We start from the raw sequence: 18,937 nt of genomic DNA, 5'->3' as shown, positions 1-18,937 counted from the left end.
TCCACTGGAGGCAAAATTGGCTCCCAGGGCCCTGACCAGTGCTGCCTCCCTCCACCCACTGCAGCCCTCTGGAAAAACACGGTGGTGCTCAACCCCCCCTGCCCCAAAAGCAAAGAGCTGGAGCACATGGACAGGGCGCTGTGCAGCTGTGCAGCCAGATGTGGGACCCCACAGCCTTCACTGACCACGCTGGGTACCCCCATGGGCGTTGCTCGGGACCGGCTCGACCGAAAGCAAAGGAGACATGGCAAGAGCGAGAGGTCCAGTTCAGAACTCTTTAATACAAGCTTATATTGTTTGTGTTTCTGATTCTCTGTTCTCCCAGCATCTGGGGACATTAACCCTCATATGTGTGTGAGCATGTGTATGAAGATATATACAAAATCACACAGTTAAATATTTAAGCATACAAGGTATTATATATTTATATAATATAGAACTTTAGGGTATAGGAATCAACAATGGCAAAATATTTCTGATGAATCTGACATAACTTTTTTTTTTTTGAGTGAAACATGACCTGTTTTTGAAAGACCAGAGGAAGTTGTTGCTTATTCAAAGAAAGAGAAAAAGCTGTATAAAGAAATTCTGTGAAAATGATTTTAAAAACATCATGAACCAAAAAAAGGACAACTGTTAAAAACTGTATTGAAAAAAAATAAATTAGATGAACAATTGTGTAAATATAAATTAAAAAAGATGACAATCTTAATAAATAAGCTTTACTATTTACATCTTTATATATTGCTTGGAGACTTAAATTAGATCCGTTAAAAACAAACGAACGCAAAATAAAACCCAAAATTGGAGCAGCAAACGTACAGGCGTGAGGTACAGAATTAAGGGTTGAACTGTATCTTGCTTGTTTCTTTTTTTTTTTTTTTCTTTTCTCTTTTATACAGTAGACCAGTAGAATTCTTGTGAAAATAGATCCTCAGCACTTCATTGGAGTATTGGTTGACGTGGCTTCCAAAAGGTGCCAAGAAAGATTCCATAATAATAATAACAATAATAATAACCATAATAATCATAATAATTATAATAAAAAGATACAATATGATACATAAATATGGAAGAGCAGTTGGTAATATGAATACATTTTTCTCTAGACGAGATCACAGTTTTATTTGTAAATATTACACTGATATATATATAATATTACACATGTAATATTATATATATATCATATATATATTTATATATATATTTATATATATATAGTATGGCTCAATCCTGCTCCCAGTGAAGTCAACAACAATTAAAACCTGTGTTGACTCGATGGGAGCAAAATTCAGCCTCTCATCTGCAGACAGGTACGTAATTACAGAGGCCGTACAATGCAAACTCCGCAACGGTTCCAATTCCCTCTTGAATTGCTGGTGAAATGTTTCATTAAAGCCCTGGTTCTTTGCACTCAGAAGATGGAAACTGGTGGCTGAAGGTGGCCTCACCAAAAGAAGGAAAAACCAAAAGACTAAAAACTAAGCCAGAATGGGAACCAAAGAAATCTTGGACTCATTAGCTCCGCATCTCGACCCAACAGGACTAAAACCACCAACTAGCAGCACCAAGACTCCTCATCAAACGCCTGAAGCCAACCCAAGCTCTTGAGTGTGGCCTCAGAGGAAGTGATTCTCATTCTCAATGAATCTTGGATGTGTAGATCCGGTGAAAAGCGGAAAACTCAGTTTGCCAAACGAAGACAGAAACAAAACATTAAGCCTCACTTTTCTCCTGCTGAAAGGAACACGGGGGTTTGAACCCCCCAGGTGGCAGGAACAGCCCAACACCAAATCCCTGTTGCCCAAATTGACTGTAGCTCCAAGGAAATGTATCTTGGGCCACCTGGACCTGCTCCTGCTGATGTTCTGCTCATGCTCCCACTGAACTCAGTGGTCAAGGTCTTGCAGGGAAATGGGACAGTTCTGGGGGCTTCGGTGTGCCCAGCATATAAGGTCACCTGGAGGCAGGAGTGCTGCTGCACCCTCAGCAGGGAGATGGCCTTCCCCAGAGGATGGGGTAACATGTAAAAAATGTAAAACAAATCGGCTCAGCTGCACCACTGAGACCAAAACGGGGCCCACAACCATGAAGATATCTAGAGATACCTAGAGCGTATCTCTGCCGGTCATGTGGTCCTCTCCCAGTGATACCAACATGCCCATCAACTCTCACTGGAGCCTCCAGGGATTGGGCAGGGGAGGGCAAAATGCTGCCGAAAGGCTGGGAATTTCCATGGCATCCAAAACAGTTCAAAGGCCAAAATTCCAGCTCTGAAACCCTCCTGAGCATCCCAGCCTCGGCTGACTTCACCCCATCCCCTCCTGTCTTCTAGCTCAGCCTTGAATGGGCACAACGGGCTGGAGTGTGGGAAGGGGGTGGTCAGCACCCCGCTTCCCCAAAATGGGAATCACCTGTCTGCTCAGGTAGCAGCTTTATCCTTCCCCCTTCACTCCCAGTCTCTCGCAGCTCTCCGGGATTCAGACTGTGCAGTGCTTCTGAGTGCAGTAATTAGAGCACAGTGAAATACTGGTTAAATGTGTATGTACAGTTGGATAACGTAAAAATAAGCACAAATACACACTTAAAAAAATAATCTGGAAAAAAAAAAAAGCCAAACTCTGCCCCCTCCCTCCCCCCACAAACAACAATATACCAGGGGATAACCCCTTAGCCTTAGTTCCTGGACCTATCACAACGCACGAGGAAAACAAAACCAGACAATGTTATAAAACCTCACGGTACTTCTAGGGAAATCTACACTCAGTATCTAGCTCTCTACTCAGCTGGCAGAATCGGTGTTTTCCTTTCAAACACACAAAAATAGGCTTTGCTCTTCTTGGATTTGGAATATGCGGGTTTTCTTTTCTTTTTCTTTTCTCCATTTTTTATGGGGTTTTGTTGTTTTCTTTTTTTCTCTCCTATTCCTCTCTGTAAAGCCTCACATGTTATTTCTTTTTTTCCCCCACTTGAATCACTTGCAGCAAGAAACTTTTGTTGGCTATGGGGCTTTCTTTTTTCTCTCTCTTTTTTTTTTTCCCTTTTTTTTTTTTTCTTAGACACAGGTAAAACCTAGAACAAACCGACAGTTACAACCAAGTGAAACCGAAACCGGAAGGGAGGTAGCTGGAACCCGATTCCAAGAATCCTCTGGTGCCATCCTCCTTTCTCAGCCTGGGGGTGACAGAGGAAGATGCAAGAAAAGCAGGAGGACACCAGCTCAGCCTGTCTGCTAGAGGGTGGGGAGGGAGAGGGGTAGCAGCTGATTGGAGTTTCCCACCCCACCGTGCACCATTCACCGCTTTCTGCTCCAGCTTTCCCTCCTGCTGGCCATGGACATCCCCCACACCCTGGTGGCCCCACATAAGGTGCAGCCCTGGCTCACTATCTGTGACAGAGAAGATCTTGGCACTAATGTGAACTGGACTTTATGAGCAGCTAAATTTCACCAGCACAAGCACCCTCTTCTCCTCCCCCAAACTTGTGGTTTGATGTTGTCCTACGCCGCCAGCTCAGTGGGTGGAGGTGGTGGGTGGTGTCCCTCTCACCTTCCACCCAACAGCCACCACAGTCAGGGAGGGTCTTTCCTAGGACTCCACTGGGCAGTTGAGGCCCATACAGTGATAGATGACCCAAGGATCCAGCTGGCCTTGCCCAAGGTTGGGAGCACAGGGGACAAGAGCTGAGCAGGTGGCCATTCCCCATGGCTCCCCTCTCAGCATCCCTCTGGGTGCTTGGTAAAGCACCTGGAATGTAGAGGGGATTTGCCCCAATGGAAAAAAAAAAAAGCCATTGGATTTAACATGACTCAGGGCAGAACTTTTTCTACTCCTGATCCTGTCAGCCCTTCTGGAGGAGATGGACAGTGCCAATGTGGCAGTTAGAAAAAAAAAAAATCAAATAGCAGCATGGAAAGCCTTCCCGTGGGAAAGGGAGTTGGGGCACACCAGGACTGCAGGAGGGAAGCTGAGGAGTGAGGCTGTGCTGGTGAGAAGCCACCATCTCCCTTGAGCTGAGGTCTCTAGCTCAGTAAGCAGGGGCAGGTCCTGGCTGGCCAGAGGGGCTCAGCTGGCCTTGAGCTCCTGCGAGCCCACAGCAGCAAGTGGCAATAATGTCTGTACAGACCTGTCTCTCCTGGGCACTGTCCAAGTGGGAAAAGCAGATGGGAAATCTCCTCCATGCTGAGCTCCACACTGGGAAGGGCATTTTCAGGATGCACTCAGGAGCTGAACTGAGTTTCACCCTGCTGGGATGAAACCCGGGTGCGATGGAGAGGGGGAATCATGCCGAGATGCCTCAGGCACTGAGGACATGATGTGTTGTCAGTCTGAAAGGCTTTTGGGTTTGTGAGCTCTTCCGAAAGGATGGGTGGCACATGAACAAACTGCCAACAGAACAGGGGAGGGCAAAGGGAGCAGAAGGAAGCAGCAACCTTTGCACAGTTATTTACTTCCCATATTAGTTAGAAGGCAAGGGGCAAAAGTGGAAGCTTATGCCACTGCTCTTTAAGCTGAAGGATGCTCCGTCTAACTCCATGGAAGGAACCCTGATCCCACTGCGCCTCCCTTTCCACTACATCTCTGCACAGAGGGGACAGAGCCATCCACACATCTCCCATGGCCAGGCCTTCTCTAGGAACAGCTGGAGCTTCACAACAGAGAGCTCCTCACCTTCTTAACGACTATCACCTCTCCAGGCCTCTACTTTAGTTCTTGAGATTCATCTCTGGTTTATTCCAATAGAAACAACCCCAACAGTGGGTAACAAGAACCTGGTTCCTTGCACCTACTGCTCTATCAGTTTTCCATTTCTAGTTCTCCAAACCATTTTTACATCCATCCCCATGAGCTAAATGACCCCTCCCCTTACCATTCTGCCTTGCTCCAGTGCCTAAACGTTCAATCAAGCCGGAGTTAGAAAAAACCTTTCTGTCTTTAACTAGTAGATTGTACAAGTCAGGACAGTCCCGAGGAACAAGCAAACTTAACACTGGGAAGGATGCTCTTTTGGATGTGTGTCCTTCCTAGCAGGAGCTTGAAGCAGCAGACACATGCCCAAGCCACACTAGAAAGACCTCTGGGATTTCCCTGGGATGGGCTGCAGCAGCAGCAGCAGCAGCATTGGATGCCCTGGGTATCTCAGTGACTCAGTGTAATGAACCCCGTGAGGAAGGGAATCACCGAGGGTCTGGCACATGTTCCACTCTGGGCTGAAGTAGGAGGATGACAGGGAAGTGTGAGGTCTGCTGCAGCTAATGCCCTTCTTTCTGAAAGATTACAAGCAGCTAAGCTCCTCGTCTATCCCAAGTGTCTGACCCACTGGCCTGGCAGCTTAATACTAACAAATATGGCCAAAAGTCTAATACTGTCTCCTGCGGGCCTTTCCTCATGGCAGGTGTCTCCTCCTCCTCTTCCCCTCTCCCAAGAAAACAGGAGCATGAAGCGGTTGTCAGATACAGACCACCATAAGAGTGGGGTGGAGGAGGCCTAGAGAACCACTTGGCACGGTGGAGACCAGAAAGCAGATTCCTTTGGCTGGCTGGCTGGTGTCCTGTTTTCTTGCCCCAATGCTGAGGAAGAGACCAGAGGGTTTGAAAGGCAGGTTGTAGGTAAGCTTTAAGGCAGATTGTTTGGTTGCATGGGGTTGTTTTTCACCCTGTCCTGACACAGTAAGGAAACTATTTGTATGGGACATAGCAGCAGGAGTAGCAGCAGCAGACATGCTCAAATGACAAGGGCGGGCGCGAGTTCCCCTCTCTGCTCCTCGGAAGCTATCAGCCATGTTCCTCAATGCCAGTCCTTAGACTCCCCACTCCCTGACTCCACCATGGGACCACCTGCCCAGCTCCACACAGAAACGTCCCAGAAGCCCTGCAGGCTACAACAGGGCTTTTTGTTGGCTCTTTGAGGGCAGGGAGAGAAGGAGGAGCTGTACAGAAAGGCCACTGCAGTCTGCTGAGCTCCCTGGCTGGAAGTAGCATTCCTGTGAGGAGCAGACGCATCCCACATCTCGAGCTGGCTGGGCGCCTGGCAAGTCACTTGCCAAGAGGCCCAGCCCTGTGGAGATCCCACCCCAACCACAGTGCACCGAGCATGCGATACCTTGGCATTCAGCATCAGAAAAGGCTCAGCTTGGAGTCCTCCAAGAGCTCAGCCTCTTCCATGAACGGTCCGAGTTGTGAGTGCTGGGGAGGGGAAAGTGTTTTTGCGTTGATCATAATCTCTCACTCTTTCTCTCTCTCTTTCTCTACTTATTTCTATAAATATGTGTACATAAATAGTTTGTTTCTCGCCTTGAATCTAGATATGAACTGTTCAAATTAGATGGGCATAACATGCTGTTTTGATACATGAAAGTCGTCTCGACTTGACTCTTGGTTGTTTGTTTCTTGTCATCACTATTTGAGATATAATTAATACATAAACCCCTACTTTGAGTTCTCCTTGGACAAAAATTAAAGGCAGACTGGTTGAATTCTAAGGGTCCCTGGTGCAGAAATGCCATCCAGTTAAGCAGCTAAATGTTAAAAACAATACCAAAAGGGATGTGGTGTCTCTCCTAGCCTGCCTTGAGCAGTGTGGTCCTCCTTTCCACGTCACTTGGCGTTACCCAAGACTGAAGCCACGGAGGTCTTTCTGGTTGTGCTCTTGGGCGTTGGGGTCCCGGCAAGCACACTCTCCTTGTAGGTCACAGGACATAGGAAATGGTGTCACCTGGGAAGGAAGCCAAAAACACAAAGGCATGAAGGAAGGAACACACCTACAGCAGCGTGGAGAACAAAAAAGACCTCTGTGGTGAAATCTTTAGAGATCAGCTGCAATCTTCAACTATGTTATTTTTTACAGTGATTTATGTTAGTGCTGAGCTGCTGCTGCACTGAGGGTCCCAAGGCCCTGTGGTTTGGGTGCTGCTGCTTTACTTAAGTCCATTTGTGCACTTAATTATGAATGTTCTTGGGTTCAATTCCTCAGGAGCAGAACCAAGCACTGTCTCACAGATCAGTGAAGTCCAGCAGAGACTTCTCTGAACACCTCTTGTGTTTGAGGTCAGGAGATGCAGCTAACGGGCACTGAGGCACAGCAAAGGAATGCAGTGGGAGACGGCTGCATTCACCATCTGTTATCTCTCTGTGACCCCTCTGGAGAAGCGTGGGAAGGAGCTGAAACAATAGCCTGCGATGCCTGGCCACTGAAAGCTGATTTGGGCCTCTTGCACCACAGTATTCACCTGCAGAAAAGGGGGTGGCAGTGGGACAAGCGTCTCACTTGCCCTGAAGTGAATTCCCGAGAATTTCTCCCATCTGCACAGACTGAGCAAATGACCTCATTCCCCTCCTTTACACTCCTTCCGAGGCAGTGTCACAACCTGTTCCAACGTTCCCAGCGAGGGCTGTGTGTGTGCTCCGTCTGCTCCCCCCGGCTCTGCTGCCACACGTTCACTCTCCCTTTCACAAACTCTTTTCTCCAGGCTACGACTCCTGAGTCTGCCTGTTCCCTGTGCATCACCCACAGCACATCTGGGAATGTGGACCCAGCATTGTGCTGTCATCTCCACCTAGACCTTCCACACGAGTCCCTGCCTGTCCCTCTCCAGGATGCCTTTCTCCTGACGCACACAATTTGGGAAGGAGGGGTGTGGAGCTTTGTTTCACAACTGGGGAGCCTAAGGCAGGGACATGCTGACAGAGACACTAAATAGCCAATGCTCATCACCAAATCAGGGCTTAGAGAGCCTCTTCCCCTTGTTTTTGACTCCATTCACAGAAGACCTGACCCTCCAGGTGGAATAGGGTGATGACTCCTCATCAAGCCATGTCCTTGGTGACTTACGAACTAAATAACCAGTGAATAATCAGAATCTACAATTGCGCAAATATGGAGATTGCAAAGAGAAGAAAGAGTCCAAAAAGTTAAAAGCAAATGAACCCAAATAACTGGCAACTAAATAAGTTTATAAACTGCAGAAAACAGTAGGAGCTTGAGGGTCACTTGATCCAACAGAAGCCAGCCCAAGCAGGATTGTCTCATATCACGGTGTTATGAATATTCTTAGATAGGAACACAGAGAAATCTGCAAACAATGGGGCTTGGGGAGGAGGCTGAGGATGGATTGTTTAATGACTGAATTAAAATACTGGAAAGGAAAAAGAAAAGATACATGCAAAATAAAAATTGAGTTTTTCTGTTCAGTGTAGAAGGAAACATTTTGGTTTAGATTATCTGCTACATTTCAGGTTTGACCTTTCCCTTCAAGACAAACAAATAAAAAAGGCTATTTCACAGCAAAAGTTATGTCTTGAAATAAAAACTTGTTTCACTTAGAAAATGCTCAAACAAAACATTTAAGTACGCCTGGAGTTTTCCCCTATTTTTTTTAATCCTGAATCATTCAGTTCAATCTGGATTTGGCAATGATTTTGACTTAAGAAATCCTCCCTGTTGTACAATGAAGCTACTGGTTGGAGGCGAGACCTCGGAACCTGATTCTTTCATTTGTCTTCATCAAGCTTTTTCCTCTCCCTGGCCTGGATTCCCTGTTTGCCTGTAACAAGCTGACAGAGGCGATTAAGTGGCCTCTTCATTCAGAGGAGAGACAGGGAAGGTGGATCCACGCTTTGCACTGAACACAGGTCAACCACACACCCAATTCAGGCATTTCAGTAAAGTGTCTGAAATTAGTGGTGACAGCCTACTGCACTTTGTCTCTGCTGCTGTCCAGGCTTAAGTGGGATGTGCTGCAGGCATGGAGATCCCAAACATGCTCCCATTTCACCTGCAGGAACATCAGAGCCAGGAGAGAGAGCCCTGCATGGCTCTGCCTCCAAACCACCAGCTCACATTCCCCTCACCTCCTCTGTGCTGAAACAGCAGCCTTAGACACCCAAACTGGCATGAGTTTGATGTTGCCATAAGTGCTCTACCTCCTTCATTCCCTCTCCTCCCATTTCTCCTGGTGAATCCCTCATTTTCCTCTTTGCTTTATCACAAGCTGTGCTCAGCCCTGAAGCAACCTGGAAAGGTGCACATAGGAGACTGGATTGCTGCTGCATTACAGCCAGTTCCTGGGGAGATGCAGCCCCTAGAGAAGAAATGTCTGGCTGTTTATTGTCTCCCAGTAGTGGTCACGGACAGAGGAGCAGAAGCTTTCTCTGAGGCAGAGCTGTGGCCCCCAGAGCACACAGCTTCGTGGCTCGGCAGCAGTTCCCAGCAGTGGGTAGCCTGATGGAGGAGGGTTTCTTCCTGATCAGATCAGTCTTACTCACTTTATGTCCCTTATGAAGGCTTTTTATGCAATTCGATTTTTACAGTGCTATTGTCCAGATAGATGAATTGTTTTGTCTTATGGCAGTGAGCTCCAGAGATCAGTTTTCTATTATGTGAAAAGGCAGAGATTTCTATGGGTAATGAGCACAGCCACTGTCATATTAGACATGACAAAATTCTCCAAAAACTTAGCAGTAATACAGGGTTTTCCACTTTAAACAACATTTACAACAAATACACATTTGACTTCCCCAAGGACCTGATTTCCATAGGTATTTAGGGAATCTAACCCACACACAGAATCTTCTGGGACTGTCTGGAGTACCCAGCTCAGAGAAACTGTAAAGCCCCTTAGAAGAAGGACTGTCTGTTGCCTTGGGCTCACACAGTGACAGCCCCTGGAGTACACAGCCATGAAATAGAGCTGCTGGATGTGCTAGAAATAATAAATGCTGAGCCTTTCACTGAATGATAGCCCATTTAGGTGTGGAGCCCAGATATACATACTCCAAGATTAACTACCTCTTTTCTCTTTAAACAGGTCTGTGAAAGCCCAACTCATTACCAGAGTACACGACCTGCATTGAAATTTCCAGATAGACCCATTGTAGAGCCAGGAGTGAGGAGTCAGCTCCTCTTCCTTCAACACTCCAAGCCCTGCATTTCACCTACATCCATCTCCCCATGCAGAAAACATGGAAAATGTATAGGAGGGCGAGAAGAAAAAGCTAAAAATTAAGCTTAGGGCCTGTCTTGGACACCTGATGAAGTAATGCAAATTATTGTATGCTCAGACCAGCTAAAATAGGATGAAAAAGACATAAGTGAAGAACACAGCTCCACACACCTACACACACAGCACTTGGAGATGATCCAGAACAGTCATGGCACTGGATCAACAGTGCTCAGGGGAATGTGAGTCACACCAGAACCACACCGGACCACAGACTATCCATCATCGAGAGAAAAGAAACACCACCTCCATCATTCCCATCACCTGGAGTGTGCAGGACATGACACATCCTGCTCTGAACCTTGTGGAGCAAGGGCAGCAGGTGTGGGCTTATAGGATGGGCAGGAGGCTGGCACAGACACCGAGGTGTAACTGACAGGAGATCCAAAAAACCTCGACCAACTCACCACCATCACTGCACTGTGCATGACCTCAGACTTCCTTCTCCACCAAAGCATTAAGCATCCTTTCCCACACTGAGTGATGAGACATTGGATAAAACCCAAGCTGCCTCTTAGAAACAGGACTGGATTTGTCCTGGATGCCATGCTCCCAACTGTGGGAACAAAGAAAACGATGCAACAGAGCAGCGCAGAATCAGGATGCAGGTCATGGAACGAGTGAGAGGTCATAACTCCTTGCTACATGCACCTATCTGAAGAGGCTGGTGACACCCCAAGGCAGATCCCTGCTGAGAAAGGCCAGTCTATAGGGAACTGGTGGGAATGTTGACAGGAGAAATCCCAGACAGGCACAGGGAGGGATGGAAAACAGCTCTGCAAAGGCTGTGAGCTTGTCCCTCATAGAGTCTGGTATCAGGCTGACCTGGCTCTGCCTCCTGCCTGTGCCTGGGGTTGGCTCACCAGGGCAGGCAGGATCGGGCCCAGGGAGGGGGAAGCAGGGGAGGAGGGCTGCAAAGTGTTGGGAAACAGGCTGTTGTTAGATTTCAGCCCCAAAGTGTTTGCGAAATCTCCCAGACAGGCCTCACTGGGGCTGTGGAGGCCCTGCTGCAGGCAGAGCCTCGGCAGGCAGTGTGGCCTGGGAGATAAGTATGGCAGCCTGTGCTGAGTGTCACAGTCCTGTGCCTCCCCAGAGCCTCTCAGCTCAAACACCAGGGAGTATTCTGTTCCCTGACAAGGCCCTTGTGGGATAAAAAAGCATCTTGGAAGGGTCTTCCCAGTGGTTTTCAGCATTGAGGTCACCAGTTTGAGATAACAGAGCAAGAGCGAGCCCCCTTTTAGCTCTGGGCACTGGTATGTGGGTTCACACCTAGGGCACTGCTCTAGAGGGCCTGGGAAGACTAAGCTGCTCCCCATGCAGCGTATGCAGTTCTAAAAGCTTGAATTTTTGTTAACTACCCCACCATAACTGAACTTTCCCCCAGTGAAACCAGCAACCATGGTGTATCGAGATGTAGCTCAGCTGAACCCAACAGATGCTCTGCTCTCTCCATCATGTGCGAATCAGGAGCAGCCCCACCAGAACCAGTGGGAGCAGAATGGCCCAAAGCCAGCAGGGATTCCCGGGAAAGCCCAGCCCGCATGGATCCCGCATCCCCGCCTGCTGCGGAGCAGAGCGAGGGAGCCCGTTTGCCAAACCACACGAAGCTCAGTTGCTCAGCAATCAGCTGTGCTTCCTACTCTCGTGCTACTGATTGTGCAAACATGAATGTAATTAGTCTAAATAATCACCAAAGATTTAATAGGAGCCAGACCACCCAGAGGCCAAATAGCTGGCGGTGGAGCAGGGAAGGTTTGTTCGCTGTTTTTTGTAACACTTGCTAATGAAGTGAGGTCGGATAGCAAAGCAAACACCCTCCACCAGCACATCCCCTGGGAATGCCGTATGTTGTGGGAAGCCCCACGTCCCTTGAAGCCAAGAACAGTTCTCTCAGGATAGGCAACATGTGCTACTACCATCACTGCTTTTAATTTATCGACGCCTGGAAAGCCTCCCTGAAGGATTATGAAACCAAGCTCTGAGCCCCAAAATAAGCTCCCATCCCAACCAACCCTGACTGGAAACGCTCCTGTCACATGGCAAACAGCTACAGCCACTGAGCCTGTGACCGAGGGCTGGTGGGGAAGTGAGTTCACCCACACGTCGGGGAGAACCCGCGTGCTTGGAGCGCTCAGCCGCTTCCAGAGGCATGAAGCAACACTCAGCATTGCATCCTGCCTTCCTCCCTGCTCACCCACCATTCATTGTATCTCCCTGGCTAATTATAGAGCTGACAAACACACCCAGCTGGGGACAGGAAAGGAGTTGGGAGCAGCATCGTGGCAGGAGCATCAGTTCTTCTGGATAAACAGAATTTCCTCAGCTGGGGTGGTCGCTTAAGCTTCTAATGGCACCAACTGCCTCAAAACCATGTTGTGACAGTGGAGAAAGATCTGAGATTCCCTAAGACAGGTCTGTGTTGCAGTCAGAGAGCTGGGAGAAGGTGCTTATTTCTCCAAGATACCGAGAAGTGGTTATTTCTGTTGGCTTAGGCGTAGGAGTGCAGACACATCCCCCCCTTCCTGGGGAGACAGGGACAGCCTTTGGAAATCCCTGCTGGAGCCAGCAGCAGCCCCTCAGTTCAAAGTTCCTTTCTTTTGGCCTTGAATTCTCGGCCATAAAGTCTCTGAAGAGGTTTTGATAACTCGCCTATCTTTTAGATAAGCAAGGCTTTGGATGAATCCCACACGGCCCTCTATCTACCACAAGTTCTCATTTGTTTTCCGCCGAGGCACTTGCTGGTTTTCCTCTCCAAGGTGTTGGACAGAAATGTCAAGAGGCTGAAGGGACAGGACAATTTTTCTCTTTTTTTACCAAGTGCTATGGGGCAAAGCAGTTGAAGGAAAACCTGAGTGATAGCTGAGTGAGGCAGGTTTTTCTCATGGGAGCTGTAGGTTTAGCCCTTCTGCAACAAAAAGGAAAGGCAGACAGGAAAGACACATGGAAGTTCACCCTTACAAATGGCTGAAGTTGAGGGAATTTTAAAACAGTAAATTCAGTGTATTTAAATCCACAGGGACCAGACTGCAGGACCTTCAACTAGGCAAATCTGCGATCCGAGTCTGGAACAAAGTACATAAGCAGAGCCTAAAGAAAGACTTTTCTGATTTCTGCGAGGCCTTTTCTAGACAGCCTTGTCTAGGGAAAACTTATAAAAGGGAAGGGGAAGAAAAGAAGTGGAGGAGACAGTTACTGGAGAGAAGATTTCCTGAAATGAATCAGAGGAAACAGCCAGAGCCTCTCCCAGCAGTGCTGCACACCCCACGAGCTCCTCGCAGGTGGCCAAGAGCCCAGAGACAGCCAGTTATGCCCAGGTTATTTACTTCCCTCACTTTGGCAGCGTCACGTATGTAATGTTTTAGAAAATAGTGTCTTCTTTTATCTGCAGCAGGATACAAAGCGAGAAGCAGCTTCCTAGAGCAGCCAGGCAGAAGGGAGCTGGCAACCTGTGCTGGGTCAGGAGGGGAGGAAGATTAAAAGGAGATGGGATTTTGCTTTGTCCTTCACGGAAGACTTTATCCCCTCCAGATACACAACAGAAGCTTTCTCTCCCTTGGAGGTTGGCCGGCAATGGCCTTCCTGTCTCTCAAAGCTGCTCCTGGGTCATGCACAGGGCAAGCTGTGAGCAGCACGGCCCTGTCCTCTGCCCCAGCAGCAGATCTGCCATCGGCCCCCTGCTCCCCGCACAGCCTGCCCGTGTCCTTGCTTCCTTGGGTGGCACTCGTCCCTGTGCCAGCCCTGGCTTCTCGCCCGCTGCAGGGCGACGCTCATCAATTAGCACACAACAAATAATTAAGCTGATGAATGTCTCTTTTTCCTGCTTTCTGACTGCACTTGCCTCGAATTTATGCCCAGATTATGACTGAATTTATTCGTTGCCGCTTGTTGCATTCAAAAGAGGCCTTTAATGATTTCTTTTAAGCTCTCCAGCCTGATTGTGAACAGTGCAGGGCAAATACTCATTATTTCCTATCTAAGCAGCAGTGCTGATTAGTCGGTGCTTGGTCAGATAAGTCACACTGCTCCATTCCTCGCTCGCTGACGGAATCCACAAGGTCATTCACTGCTGATGCTCAAATGCAACGGGAAAACATGGGATAAGCATGGAAGTCCCTTGTGCATTTTCACAGCAACAAAACGGGAGCATGCAAAATCTCACATTAAGTAAGAGGGCTCAGAATTAAAGTGAATTTGGGTTGAAGCATTTTGCTTTTAGGCAGCCTGTTCACAGCACTGTGTGCAGCCGAAAGCGTGTTTGGGAGGGTAGTGGGACTGCAGTGAAACTTAAGTCTTGACAGTTTGCGGACACTAAAGATCTGAAGCCAGCTCTTACTCAACTGTTAACTCCTGAATCTTCACATGGTGCAATGTTAATCTTCAGCCCTTTCCCAAAATAATGTGTGGAGTTGCTATGTTCTCTTAAATGTGAACCATGTGTCACCTCAGCAATGGCTGCTGCGGGGAAAAGATGATAAATCTAAAGCTTTTAAAATGTCCTGTGACATTTTGGGAGAAAAACAGGTGTTGCATAAATGTTGGACATTTATGGGTAAACTTGCAGGGGCTTTAAAAGACTGACACATCTGCCACATAGTATGTAACCCTGAAAGAAAAGGAGCAAAGCAGTCTCTTTCATGTGTCTCGCTCTCTCTACAACCGTATGAAAATACATCCTCATCTGGTATTGGAATTAACAGAGCTGGACTCGCCCCTCCCTATGTCTCCTCCAGGTTTTTGGCTTTTACACCCAATGTGTATTTTAAAACTGTGCCTTTTTAAGTAGGTGGCAAACTGTGCTGGAAGGATTTGGTATGCGGAGTATTTTTATTCAGCTCCCTTTTCTCTCACCTTTCATTGTTTTTCCCTTTGGAATATCTCCTGTAACGCTCCACTCATAAACCTCTTCAAAGGGAGGGCTGTATTTGAACAGCCTGGCCTGAAATCTGGTCTCAGTCAAAGGCCTCAGATGGGAAAATAACTGGGAGAGCCAAGCCCCACGGCCCCACGGCTGCTGCTGCAGGTGTCGGCAGCCACTTTGCAGGAGCGAGGTTCTCCCGCTGCCTGCTTGACTCTGACCCCACAGCCCCCCTGGCTGGGTTATTATTCCCCCTTTTACCCTATAAATGTAATAAACTGTGACTTAGCATCTTGCTTTTAGTGTGGAAGATCGAAGGAGAAGGTGTTTTTTCTCACTTCTCCCAGGCATCTTGTTCAGCTCCTGGAATGTTGTTGGTGTTTTAGGAGAGAGGAGGAGAGTCTGGAAGCCGAATGCATGCCAGAGATGTGACGGACTCTGTGTCTCAGCCCTGAAACTGTGTGATCTCTAGGATGGAGCATTCTAACTTGCCAGGTAGGGCAAGTCTAATTCCCCCAGTCACAACAATCCAGTTCCCAGTGAAGTCTGTGAAAGCAGACTTAACTCCAAACAGCTACAAAACCTCCCCCTCCACGGGGAAAATCCATCAGACGTGTGACCAGCTGTCTGTCTCTGACCATTTGCCCTTTGTATCGAGCAGTTTTAGCACAGAAAACAGTAACCCAGTGGGCTACAAAGTGCTTCCCCTCCTTGGGAGGTCACTTGGTTTCTGGGTGGCAGGGAAGCAGCAGATACTTTGAGCGTGAGTCGCCTGGCTGGTAAGTGTTCACAACTCTGTGCAGATCCCACTCTGTCTCAACTCCCTGCCCAGCAATAAATTCTGCTCCCAAACCTTAATCCTATCCCTTCCCCCCTCAATTCAGCTCTCACATCCCTTGTGTTTCAGCCATGCCCTTAGCTCCTGTCTTGATGGGGCTGGTTTGGGTCGGTCCCCTCCCAGGGACCTTGCTTTCGTTCCTCTGACACCGCTTGGGATTTTTCATCGCCTGCTCTCCAGCCTGCAGGCAGTGAGATAAAGTTTCCCAGGCAGGCTGTTTTGGGAGGAGAAGACCTACACCATGCTGAGCTACCGGGCACTTCCAGCTCTGCCCTCCCGGCTGGTGGGAGGTCAGCGAGCAAGCTGTGCTGCTGTTGGGCTGCTCCTTCCTAGGAGGTGGAAAATCAGCCAGAGATAGGAATCTCTTCTTGGAGACAACTGAAGATGAGCCACTGTCTGTCATCCTGCTCACCTCTTCAGTGGCTGTTTCACCAGGGAGCCCTGTTTGGGCTCTCCATGCCCTACTCCACCCGTGTGGAACAGAGGAGCTCCCCTGCCTGGGCTTCCCTGCACTTGGCTCCCAGGACTTCTTTTAAAAGAAACACCACGATGCAGGGGAACATTTGTCCAAAAAGACCACAGCTAGGGAAACCACCTCTTTCCCTGCATTTTCCCCAGAGGAGAACTTAACTCCTTCCACTTGCCAGGGCATGTCCATCTCCCTTCCCCGTGTTCCCAGGGGGACCAGAGACAGCCCACAATGCTGAACCAAGGAAAAGAAGCCTCAAACCAAAGCAGGCTCCCCTGCAGAGAGGACCTCCTTCCTCAGCTGGGTGACATGGATGGTGCCATACGCTGAGCCAAGTCCCCTTGGGTTTTATTATTTATTAATATGTACTGGAATCTTAATGTAGCTGGATTTTTCATTCCGTTCTACACTCAAATCTTGATGATAAGGTAAAATATTTACCTGGCACAGGCTAAAATTTGCTTTCTTTTTTGAGGGGAAACTAGTTCTAAATACCTCCTGGTTAGAAACCTATAAAATGTTTTAGTGCTCCAAGCCACAACCTCTATCACTCCAGTCATTGCCTCTGTCAGTGGCCAGAAATGTGTGTTAAAGAAGCATAAAAAAGGGGGATGTGTGTGGAGCGACCCTTCCCCAGGCTCAAGCAGTCAAGGGTTCAAATATTCCTCAGCCAGAAACTGCATCCAGATCACAGTGTCTAAGAGTCACTGATGGAGCAAAGCTCCACAAATTAGTCTGTTCTTTTTTTGACTTCAAATATATTTTTGTTCTTAATAATACTCTGTGGCAACACATCCTATTACTCAAACACACACTGTGCCAATAAGGATGTTCTTTCATCTGTTTGGATCCTCCTTCCAGGAAATTACCACTTCACCCCCTCATTGCTGAGTGATAAAAACTGGTGGCTTTTACTTTCCTAAGCATTCTCCCTACCTTAAATAATGATTTTTTAGATCTGTGTCATTAACTTGTCACTTTTTGCAAGGCTCTGGTCTATGTGGTCTCTGTGCAGAAAATATTTGACATTTCCCCCCAGGCCTGTTGCCCTGCTCCACATCCTTCTCTGTCCCACTCTGGGATGGGACAGCCAGCAGCAAGCCAGGTACATGTGGGTACACATGGATCAAAGAACAGATCCACAATGATGCTTTCTTTTTACTCTCTCTTCTTTTCCTAATGGCTCCTAACCTTTAGTTTCCCTTTGGAGCATTGAGGATGATAAATAAACCAGTAAGAACTCAGTGCCTATGGTGAGCTGAGCTCAAGAAGGCTGAAGGTCCTTCCTTATTTGGACCTCCCTTATTAGAGCAAAAATAATCTTTTTCCAGACACAAAGCAGCACTCGACAAGGAATTCCCATGAAAAGAGGAAGGGGCATCCCTACCTTTTTGGTTTTGACTGTTGAGGCACAGCAGTCCCCACCATCATAGTTGCAGAAGGCTCTGTTGTTGATGGAGTCACAGTAGTTGTCCCCCATGAAAGGCTGAAAAAGGAAAAAGCAGGAGAAGGCTGAGAGTGTGGACATGGATGAAATGAGCCCCTTCCTTATGGAGACAGGGTGAGAAAGCTGTGGCTGGAGAAGAGAAGGTTGTGTGGAGACCTCACAGCAGCTCCCAGCATCTGGAGGGGCTACAGGGAAGCTGGAGAAGGACTGTTCATCAGGAACTGGAGTGACAGGACAAGGGGGATTGGCTTCAAACAGAAAGAAGGGAAATTTAGGTTAGATGTCCAGAAGAAATCCTTCCCTGTGAGGGTGGTAAGACCTCGGCACAGAGAAGCTGTGGCTGTCCCTGAATCCCTGGAAGTGTCCATGGCAGGGGGTTGGAAGTGGATGATCTTAAGGCCCCTTCCAACCCAAAGCATTCTATGATTATTCTATAATTCTAAAGCCTGTAACAATATTTCAGAAGAAAAACACAAAGATTTGAAAGAGCCATAGTTTGTAACATACCAACTGCCCCAAAAAGCAAGAGATAATTATTCCCCTTTCCCTTCAAAGCAGACAGAAAAAAAAAGGACAGTAGATGGAAGGGAAATGAGCCCTTGTTGGCTCTTCACATCCCACATAAGAGGATGCTTCAGGAATATTAATTTGACTAGGCCCAGAGACAGCATCCAGGCATCTAAAATTGTGGCACCTTTGATAATTTTAAGCTAACCTTTCTAAACTGTGTGGGATAAGAAGAAGGTTATGCATTGCAGCAAAATGGGCTTGCTTTTAATAGCTGTGCTTTTCACCACAGTTCTCCTGACTGTGCAACATGTGTCAGCAACGAGGGCACAAAAAAAATCACCAAGAGGAGTGGAAGAGGTCTGAGCTCAGCACAGAGACCATGTTCTCCTGTTCTCTGAACAGCAGTGACTGCGTGGGACCTTGGCCATGACACGTGATCTTCCTCCACTCCACAGCTCAGAGCTGGGATAATGGCAATTATTCAGAGGGACGCTGTGGAGAGCTGTTAAGCAAAATTAATAAATCACCTTGAAAGAGAAAATGTGGTCACTAGGCTGGGCAATGTGATCACTAGCCCGTGTGCTGCACAGGGCCTGAATAATAACCATGATTCTGAAGGAAAGGCTTGAAGTCTTTCATTGTACATTGGAGTCTTCTTGGTTGGCGAGTACAGAAGCCTTCCTTGGAAGTCTAAGCTGTGCCTGATGGTAAAAAAGGCCCATGGCAGGTGTGAGAACCCCAGGCAGCAATGAAAGCTCACAAAAACGGATGATCAGCAGAGAGCAGAGTCATATCTCTGTAACTCTCCTCACATGCCCAGGC

General features: G+C 47.8%; 1 protein-coding gene across 1 annotated transcript in view; it reads right to left on the bottom strand.

The window, feature by feature from the left end:
• Positions 1–261: 261 nt before the first annotated feature.
• The window catches only part of PAPPA (pappalysin 1), a 181,232-nt gene continuing 162,556 nt past the window's right edge, over positions 262–18,937 (bottom strand). The window contains exons 21-22 of the mRNA XM_042052475.1: positions 17,546–17,644; positions 262–6,713 (exon numbers count right to left, since the gene is read on the bottom strand). Of these exons, the coding sequence (XP_041908409.1) occupies positions 6,606–6,713; positions 17,546–17,644 (207 nt within the window). The 3' untranslated portion in view covers positions 262–6,605. The remainder of the gene's footprint in view (positions 6,714–17,545; positions 17,645–18,937) is intronic.

Source organism: Corvus kubaryi, unplaced genomic scaffold, assembly GCF_017639235.1.
Source record: "Corvus kubaryi isolate FWS band 111438036 unplaced genomic scaffold, C.kubaryi_AGA036_p1.0 78, whole genome shotgun sequence".
Taxonomy (NCBI): Eukaryota; Metazoa; Chordata; class Aves; order Passeriformes; family Corvidae; genus Corvus; species Corvus kubaryi.
Note: the sequence above shows the minus strand (reverse complement) of the source record. Positions and strands in the feature narration are given on the sequence as shown.